Raw genomic sequence first — 10000 nt, 5'->3', positions numbered from 1 at the left:
ATATGAAGAAGTTAAACTTTAAACATCCATGACTTAAACACTTTACCCAGGATCAAAGCCACATAGCTGCACCTGCAAGGTGAATACAGCTGGTAACAGAGAAAGTGTTTGAATGCGTACATTAACAGGTTTATGATATCACTGCCCCGTCTAAAGGCCCTGACACACCAGGCCGTCACCAGAGAACTCGCCGACGCCGACTGTTGCGTGGCCGTGTTCTCCTGCGTCTTGGCCATGTGTCGCACTGGAACACACCGCAAAGACTTCAGCCGAGCACGTACGAACTGCGCATGCGTGAGTGGCAATAACTGTCCTTACCAGCAGGCGGCGGTAGTGTGTATTCGTCATTCAAAAGAGGCAACAACCGGAAGACAGAGAAGAAGAACAGACTGTGATATAAACAAACAACAAATAGCGTGTGCGTTCCATTTTCACTCTCGTCCATCGAAAACATGTTTCGTGCGGTACTGGAGCGATCAGCCATTGGAGTGTTGCTTGTGGAAGACATTCTCAAGCAACCGTTTCGCTTCTCATGCACTGATTCGCTAGCTGAACAGCCAATCAGAGTGATTTCTTTGTCCGACTGCCCGTGGCCGACGCACGGCCATGAAAGGCCAAATAAGGCGTGTCACGGCCGACGGTGCGGGACACACCAAATTGAGTTTGGGCGACAGGGCACGCTTCATCGTCCGACTAACGAAAACGGCCGATTTCGGCCTGGTGTGTCAGGGCCTTAAGACACGATCTGACTTTAATTACATTTGACTCCAGTGTTTCGTCAACTTAATGTGTTGCTTAAAATAATACTTCTGCATCCAGTATGTGACACTGTGAGTGTTGCACGGCCAGATACGGCTCAGCTGACTCAGATAAGGAAATATATGATACATTATGATGTGATATGATATGAATGATAATGGGACACATCTACGTCTGCACTCACAGTGCCGCGGACTGTACGTAATGTTACTCTGATCCGGTTACTTATGTCGTGGCAGATATTTAAGTAAGCTTTCTTAACGCTAATATTATAATAGTCAGATTGCTCTGAAGATGGGAGGAGGGGATATTCTATTAATGTTCACGTTCACACAGTCAGTTGATTTTTGCCGGCAGTCTTTCCTGCAACGGCAGTTTTTCTGTATTTCCTCTATCCTGTAATATGACTTGATATCTTTAAACTCCGCACACGGAGCTCTGATTGGTCAGCAGGCGGTGCTTTCACTGAGTTGATCTCTTAGCCTGCCACCTAACCTGCTCCGGAGCAGGCTAGCCGTTCAGCATAAGCATCCTCTCCACCTGCAGCTGGACAGTCAACGGAGCTCCTTCTCCAACAGACTGCTGCAGCTCCGCTGTCACAAGGACCGATACAGGTTACACACACTTATTATTATATGAATGACAATGTAAAAAGATATAATGAAATTACAAAGTAAAATACGAATAGGATACAAGTAATATAATATAATTAAAAATATTAATAAAAACATGTAATATATTAAATCAACAAATAATTTATAATAACAATTTCATGTTTTAGGATTTTAAGATTCACTTTTTGGGTGAAATTCAAAAGTTTGCCCACAGTATATGGTGTAAAATAAATACATGAATAAATAAATTAAAAATAAATAAATCAACTAAAAATCTATTAAACATTTTACCAGCTGAAATATTAGTAATAAATACATTGATCCATCAATAATTAAAATCATTCAATATATTATTGCACCACTGGAAAATAACACCCAATTCCAAAATTAAAATAAATACATAAATAAATAAATATAGAAATAAATTAAATACATTAAAAATAAATAAATAAAATCTAACTATGTACATTAATTAATTAAAGTAAAAATAAATACATTAAAATAAATGGTTTATCAGCTGCAATTTTTGTAATATATAAAAGTAACATTCAATATATTATTGCACCGCTGGAGAAGAACCCCCATTTACAATTTTCTGATTCAAATGAACTTTTTTTTGTTTACTACGTATTCATTTTGGTTGTTTTTTCTTCCTGCTCTTTAGCGTCAGGTTTTTATAAAATGTTTCCCATGTCGATGTTGTTCCCACCGCGGCGGGGAGTCGATCACTTCCTGTTATTAAGTCTGAACGAGTGTCAGAGGTCAAAGGTGAAGCAGCAGTGATGACAGGGAGGAGGGGAGAGATGTATGTGTGTGTGTGTGTGTGTGTGTGTGTGTGTGTGTGTGTGTGCGTCACTGTGTCTCAATTCATTGTATTTAACCCTAATTAAAACAAAACCCAAACATATGTACGGTGGCCTACAGGTGCAAAGCGTGCTAGGTTAGCTACGTTAGCTAGCTAGCTTCAGGCAGATAAAAACAAACAAATTATAACACATTTTTATTTATCAAGCGTTTCACCAAAGTCAAACGAGCTGCACCGTTACGAGCTTTGAGAAAACTTTGATGATCAATCGAGATCCCTCCGCGTCTCGTCGGGCTCCTGATCCGCCTGTCGGGTGTTCTTCCCCCCATAATGACCGCCTCGCTGCACATTAGCCCTTACCTATTTTATATAATTAGTTACAATTGTGAATAATTAATGTAAATAAAACATTCATTTGATTATTTAAAATATTAAAATCTGAACTAGAATTTAAAATCTGCACTATTTTATCTGTCATATTAGTTTTATGTGCTATATATATTCATGTTGCTCAGTTGGAGGAGGACTTGAGTTTTTCATTGACACATCTCCACTGTAGCTGCAGAGCACGTGGTGAGAGAGACTTGAATCCTGAGTCTCAATGTATTTCTAATCTATTGCATTGATTTTGAAATCAATTAATTATATTTGCAAAAAGAAATGAAGTCGATAAGTGATACTCACATTAAATAGAAATCAATATTAAGGCCCCACTCACACGAGGCCGTTTGCGTTTATGCACAGTATGCGTTTTCAAAAAAGTCTTCCGTTCACATGCATTTGTTTCATTTAACGTGTCTGTTCAAACGAGGCCGCTGGAAACTCTGTAGTACATATGCTGGGACTGTAAGTGGCGCTGTACTTCCACACGAGACCGCTCGAAAGCTGTAGTACATATGGCGGGACTGTAAGTGGCGCTGTAACTTCCGCCACAAAATACACCAAAAGCAGCGAGTAAGATCCCTCCCGGATGTGTGTGAGGCACAAACAAAACAAACAAACGAAGATGGAGCTATTTTCGTGGTCCGACGACGAGGTGGAACTTCTTTTAAGTGTAACACTTGAGTATAAGACGACAAAAATACAGGATAATGTAGACTGGGAGTCCTGCAAGCCTAAATATACGGAGATAGCCGACTTATTTCAGGCGCAATATCCGAGGACCCCGACTGAAAAAGATTTCCCTCACGAGAAGAACACAATTTCACAGGGCCAGCTTACAGCGAAACTAAAACAGGTACAAGGGGACTTGTTCGACATGGAAGAGTCGTCGCCCGGACCAAGTTCATCCCCGAGTTTGGAGCATTCCACGGATTTGCCAGAGTCGAGTAGATCCAACGGAACTCTGCCAACTGCTGCGGTTGTGAGTCATCGCAGGGATCTGCTCCAGGTATGTTCATGATTTCAATCTTAAAGGGCTTGCTATATACTATGATGCAGTACCTTCCACTGAAAAACTGAACCGGTTTAAGCTTGGTAAAATTAGAAAGTATTTAGAGCTGTTTATTTGTAAAATGTATTGAGAGCTATTTCACAACATGCCTTTTGTGTTCTGTTATCTGGTGGCTATGGTCCTATTGTGTAATAATTCAAACTTTCTCTGGTTTATTATAGGCACGGCTGGACGGCCACAGAAGTGACCGCATGAAGAGGAAGCTTCCAGCTGAACATGCGGTGCAGGAAGAGCTGCGATTAAAAAGCCGGATGTTGGACTTAATGGAGGAAGCAACCAGCCGCAGCGCAGCCAGCATGGATCGTATGAACAACACCATGGACAACATTAATGTGACTGTACAGAATGGCCTTTCCCTGATGAGCCAGTTCATGCAAGTTCATACTAACAACAGTGGATATGGACACTTCCAGGTGCCCTCATACCCACCCCGAAGGCCACACACGGCCACACCAAGATTAAACCCCTCTGTACCACACACCCCACAGCAACAATCTCCTCCATATTCATTCAGGCGGTCACTGGATGAGGAGGAGCAGTAAAGCAGTGAGCTTCTTTTTTTTTCACAGCACTTTTTGGTCAAAGGAAGTCTGTAAACATTTTTATTTTTAACTCCACCAGACTTTGTACAAATGGAGAATCACTTTTTTTTTAAGCCTTTTTTTTTTTAGCTAGCAAAGGTATTTTTTTCCCTTTTACTGTGTACACATTTATAAATAATGTTATTAATAAAAAACCTTATTAAAATAAAAGAACAGTCTTATCTTTCATGTAAGGGTCAATGTACTCCGCAAGCACTCTCCTCACTCTCTTTCCTTCTCCCTCATTACAGTCAGTGAGATATCTATATCAGTGTGTGGGAGGCTGTAAGTCCTTTTCACCTTGTAAACCTAATTTTGACTAAATACACCACATTTATGAAAAGTAACCCCCCCCTAGTGTCAAATATCTGAACTGTGATATGTCACATTGGGCTTTAATGGTAAAGCCCAAACTATTGTTAGGCATATATTATAGTCTCAGATATATAAAAAACATGTCTATGAAGTGTTTTGCTCAAAATACCAAAAAAATTACCCATTATAGCCTCATTCCCTTCTATTTCATCTCTGGAATCAATATGATCAGTATTATGCATTTCACAAAGAAAGTTTGCATTATGATTTTTATGAATTGTATAAATTCAACTTTGATTCAACATTTGCTTATATTACTTTTACTGAAAATCCTCAAATATTGGTTAAAATACTATTTAGAGAAGGGAAGGTAACACAATCTTAACAGGTTAATATAATAGTTTTTTACTACAGTGTATGTACTATGTTTCGCTAGTGGCCAATACAGTCTGAAAATACCATATCAAAATGTACGGTTCTTTTACTATATGTGTAAATAAATACGGTACAAAATATATATGGACAACCTGACTCGGTAGAATGGGCCATATAACTTCATTCATGAGGATGATGACATTTGTTGCACATTAAGTTCAAAGAAAGTCTGGAAGTGGTTGCAGCCAATTTTATTTTTAGTTTCACACTTTTGACATTGGAGAATCACATAGTTATTTGCTTAGTTTCACACATGTGACATGCATTAAAAAGTACTAAAAACAGTTAGGATATAATACAAAAAATCCTGTAACAGTCCTCAGATTTAGCAGCCAGGTACATATACCTAGCCAGGTATATGAATATTGTACAGCAGCCTGTCGCTGAAGGAGCTGCACAGTGAGGACAGGGAATGTAACAAAGGATGTTTATCACATCTTAATAAACACCTTTAAAATAAAATGTACAGTCTATGTACATACATGGTATGGCCTCCTCTTCGTCCACAATCTGTTTTTTCAGAGCAGGGATCTTTCCAGTTTTTAAGTACATGTTTAGCTTGGAATTAGCAAAGACCCGTGCATCATGCACACTCCCAGGCCACTTTACCACGACATCCATGAATCGGTACCTGTAATCACAGACAGCCTGTACATTAAAGGAATATTTTCCTTTCCTGTTGATGTAGCTAGTGGAGTCGTTAGATGGCTGCTTGATTTCGATGTGGGTTCCGTCCACTGCTCCTAAACATTGTGGCATGCCATGTGTACAATGGAACCCCTCAACCAGATCCGCGGTCTCGGGCTCAGTAAAAGGCAGCTTGATGTATTTTGGACCCAGGTGGATGGTGATCGCTCTGCATGTCTCCCTAATAATGAGGGACAAAGACGGACGGGAAACTCCGAAGGCGTTAGCAGTCTTCCGTAGCCTTCCCTCGTCGCTCAGGTAATAAAGAACCGCAGCAACCCTTTTCAGTGGATCAATTGGCGCCCTCATGTTTGTAGTTTTCTTCTCGATATATGGGCGCAGTTCTTCAGTCAGGGCAACGACAGAGGCTTTGGACATGCGGAAGTTCTCCCTCCATTCATCGTCCACGACAACGCCATTGACAAAATTGTCCCACCAACTGCTAGTTCTGCCCGGTCTTACCCAAAACTTTCTCCTGGTCGCCCTTCTGGTTGTTCTCCGCGGTGGATTTAGCCACATGTCGTGTATGTGGTTCTTCATGTCCACTAGTTGCTTGTGGTTGTCGTAGAAGCACCGTAGTTGTAGCACTAACATATTAATCATGGTCAGTAGCGTCTGGAGCACAACAGCAACCCTGTGATCCGCCATTCTTGTTGTTGTTGTTGTAGAAACAAATCAGCAATGAGGCGGGGGGGAGAGGTGGGAAGAGGTGCGAAGAGGCGGGGCTGTCGTTATTTTTTCAGGCAATATTCGTATAGAGGCGATTAAACGGACTCGGTTGACCCCCCAGAGCGTTTCGTTTGCAAATCTATCCACCTTGGGACCCGTTATCGTTTGTGTGGTCAGTTTCTATCGGCCTCGTCTAAATAATAGGGCTATACGCACGCGAAACTATGCAGATACAAGCAGTTTTATCCTCGTCTAAACGGCGCCTAAGTTGTAGTGCTCTTTAAAGTAGAGACACTGATATACACCTGAACATCAGCAGGAGAGGACTCTTTAAAGTAGAGACACTGATATACACCTGAACATCAGCAGGAGAGGACTCTTTAAAGTAGAGACACTGATATACACCTGAACATCAGCAGGAGAGGACTCTTTAAAGTAGAGACACTACATACTGATATACACCTGAACATCAGCAGGAGAGAACTCTTTAAAGTAGAGACACTACATACTGATATACACCTGAACATCAGCAGGAGAGGACTCTTTAAAGTAGAGACACTACATACTGATATACACCTGAACATCAGCAGGAGAGGACTCTTTAAAGTAGAGACACTACATACTGATATACCACCTGAACATCAGCAGGAGAGGACTCTTTAAAGTAGAGACACTACATACTGATATACACCTGAACATCAGCAGGAGAGGACTCTTTAAAGTAGAGACACTACATACTGATATACACTTGAACATCAGCAGGAGAGGACTCTTTAAAGTAGAGACACTACATACTGATATACACTTGAACATCAGCAGGAGAGGACTCTTTAAAGTAGAGAACACCAGCAGGAGATTCTTGTTGTTTATCAGCTGCTCCTTGTTTCTCTCCGTGTTGGTAACAGTATCTCCTCTCCGTCTTTTCATCTGTGACATTACAGGAACATGATCTGACGTCCTGCATTCCTGCAAACACAAAAAGAAAGGAGGCGCAGCAGCAAGAAGCTTGAAAAGGCTCACAATCTCATATTTAATATGACACAGAGGCGTGTGGCGCAGTGGGTCAGGGGTAACAGGTTCAAACCCCACTGCAGTCAGCATGTCGTTGTGTCCCTGAGACACTTCACCCCAAAGTGCTCCTGTGGGGATTGTCCACAGTATTGAGTATGTAAGTCTCTTTGAATAAAAGCGTCTAACAAGTAACATGTGATGTAATTAACATCAACATAACTTCATTTCATCCAGAATCTGTTAAACATCTTCACCTTTAACAGCTAAGTGATAGCATTTACACTTCAGAAGTACCAGTGTGTGTGTGTGTGTGTGTGTGTGTGTGTGTGCCTACAACAAAAAGTGTTTTTTCTTTGAGCTCCCTTTATCTGTCACACCCTGTTTGTTCAGTGTATTGTAAACACTGTGATTGTGAAGTGTGTATTCAGTAAACCTCACTATTCCAACATGAGGAAATGTGTCAGTAAAAACCCCACCGGGGATTAATGAACAATCCACATCGGGGGAAAAAAGGCGTTTCTTTGAATTGCTAAACTTCAACATGTTGACTACAGGGCTGGGATCGAACCGACAACCTACAGACGACTGCACCCCCTCTCAGCCAGAGCCACATAATGGTCTATAAATATCCCCGTTGAGGTAATGGTTTTGTTGATTGAATGGAGTTTCTATATAAAACGTGGGAGAGCATGTGAATAATTATAGATAGACGTTGGTGTAAACACAACAACAGAGCATTCATTTAAAGACATATTTAAGACATTTTGAGGCCTTAAATATGACTAATTTAATTTAAGGCTTGTTCTCTTTTTGTGTGTTTGCTTTACCTTAAGTTCTCTGTGGATGAACCAACAGAGACACGCCTTTTAGACCTCTTAGCACACACACACACACACACACACACACACACACACACACACACACACCACACACAACACACACACACACACACTCCTGTAATGTGATATCTGTAGACTCAAGTAAAACACAAGGAAACACTGCCACCTGCTGGTTGTTGTTTACAATGTTTTTTTTTGGAGCAGTCTATATAATAATAATACATGACAACTAATGTTGGGCTATAAAGGAACTACAGCACGGTCACATGACTTCACGTCGCCACTGCTAAGCTAAAGGTGGCTAATGTTGGGCTATAAAGGAACTACAGCACGGTCACATGACTTCAAGTCACCACCACTAAGCTAAAGGTGGCTAATGTTGGGCTATAAAGGAACTACAGCACGGTCACATGACTTCACGTCACCACCGCTAAGCTAAAGGTGGCAATGTTGGGCTATAAAGGAACTACAACAGCACGGTCGACATGACTCACGTCTACCACCGCCTAAGCTAAAGGAGGCTATGTTGGGTCTATAAAGGAACTACAGCACGGTCACATGACTTCACGTCAACCACCGCTAAGCTAAAGGTGGCTAATGTTGGGCTATAAAGGAACTACAGCACGGTCACATGACTTCACGTCACCAACGCTAAGCGAAAGGTGGCTAATGTTGGGCTATAAAGGAACTACAGCACGGTCACATGACTTCACGTCGCCAACGCTAAGCTAAAGGTGGCTAATGTTGGGCTATAAAGGAACTACAGCACGGTCACATGACTTCACGTCGCCACCGCTAAGCTAAAGGTGGCTAATGTTGGGCTATAAAGGAACTACAGCACGGTCACATGACTTCACGTCACCAACGCTAAGCTAAAGGTGGCTAATGTTGGGCTATAAAGGAACTACAGCACGGTCACATGACTTCACGTCGCCACCGCTAAGCTAAAGGAGGCTAATGTTGGGCTATAAAGGAACTACAGCCCACGGTCACATGACTTCACGTCGCCACCCGCTAAGCTAAAGGAGGCTAATGTTGGGCTATAAAGGAACTACAGCACGGTCACATGACTTCACGTCACCACCGCTAAGCTAAAGGAGGCTAATGTTGGGCTATAAAGGAACTACAGCACGGTCACATGACTTCACGTCACCACCGCTAAGCTAAAGGTGGCTAATGTTGGGCTATAAAGGAACTACAGCACGGTCACATGACTTCACGTCACCACCGCTAAGCTAAAGGAGGCTAATGTTGGGCTATAAAGGAACTACAGCACGGTCACATGACTTCACGTCACCACCGCTAAGCTAAAGGTGGCTAATGTTGGGCTATAAAGGAACTACAGCACGGTCACATGACTTCACGTCACCAACGCTAAGCTAAGGAGGCTAATGTTGGGCTATAAAGGAACTACAGCACGGTCACATGACTTCACGTCACCACCGCTAAGCTAAAGGAGGCTAATGTTGGGCTATAAAGGAACTACAGCACGGTCACATGACTTCACGTCACCACCGCTAAGCTAAAGGTGGCTAATGTTGGGCTATAAAGGAACTACAGCACGGTCACATGACTTCACGTCACCACCGCTAAGCTAAAGGAGGCTAATGTTGGGCTATAAAGGAACTACAGCACGGTCACATGACTTCACGTCACCACCGCTAAGCTAATGGCTAATGTTGGGCTATAAAGGAACTACAGCACGGTCACATGACTTCACGTCACCACCGCTAAGCTAAAGGGGCTAATGTTGGGCTATAAAGGAACTACAGCAGCACGTCACATGACTTCACGTCACCACCGCTAAGCTAAAGGTGGCTAATGTTGGGCTA

The 10000-nt window shown here is 42.1% G+C and overlaps 2 protein-coding genes across 2 annotated transcripts; one reads left to right on the top strand and one right to left on the bottom strand.

The window, feature by feature from the left end:
- The first annotated feature begins 3178 nt into the window (after window positions 1-3178).
- LOC117487152 lies at window positions 3179-4514 on the top strand. Its single transcript, XM_034135806.1, has 2 exons — window positions 3179-3568; window positions 3793-4514. Exons 1-2 carry the CDS (start codon window positions 3185-3187, stop codon window positions 4171-4173), a joined length of 765 nt encoding a protein of 254 aa, XP_033991697.1. The 5' UTR covers window positions 3179-3184; the 3' UTR covers window positions 4174-4514.
- A 494-nt stretch (window positions 4515-5008) lies between these two features.
- Window positions 5009-6365, bottom strand: LOC117487155 (putative nuclease HARBI1). The gene is made up of 2 exons (XM_034135810.1): window positions 5445-6365; window positions 5009-5354 (listed from the first exon to the last, which is right to left on the bottom strand). Exons 1-2 carry the CDS (start codon window positions 6295-6297, stop codon window positions 5248-5250), a joined length of 960 nt encoding a protein of 319 aa, XP_033991701.1. The 5' UTR covers window positions 6298-6365; the 3' UTR covers window positions 5009-5247.
- Between the last annotated feature and the right edge of the window lie 3635 nt (window positions 6366-10000).

This window comes from Trematomus bernacchii, unplaced genomic scaffold (genome assembly GCF_902827165.1).
Source record: "Trematomus bernacchii unplaced genomic scaffold, fTreBer1.1, whole genome shotgun sequence".
NCBI lineage: Eukaryota > Metazoa > Chordata > Actinopteri > Perciformes > Nototheniidae > Trematomus > Trematomus bernacchii.
This window is presented reverse-complemented; position numbering and strand designations above follow the sequence as displayed.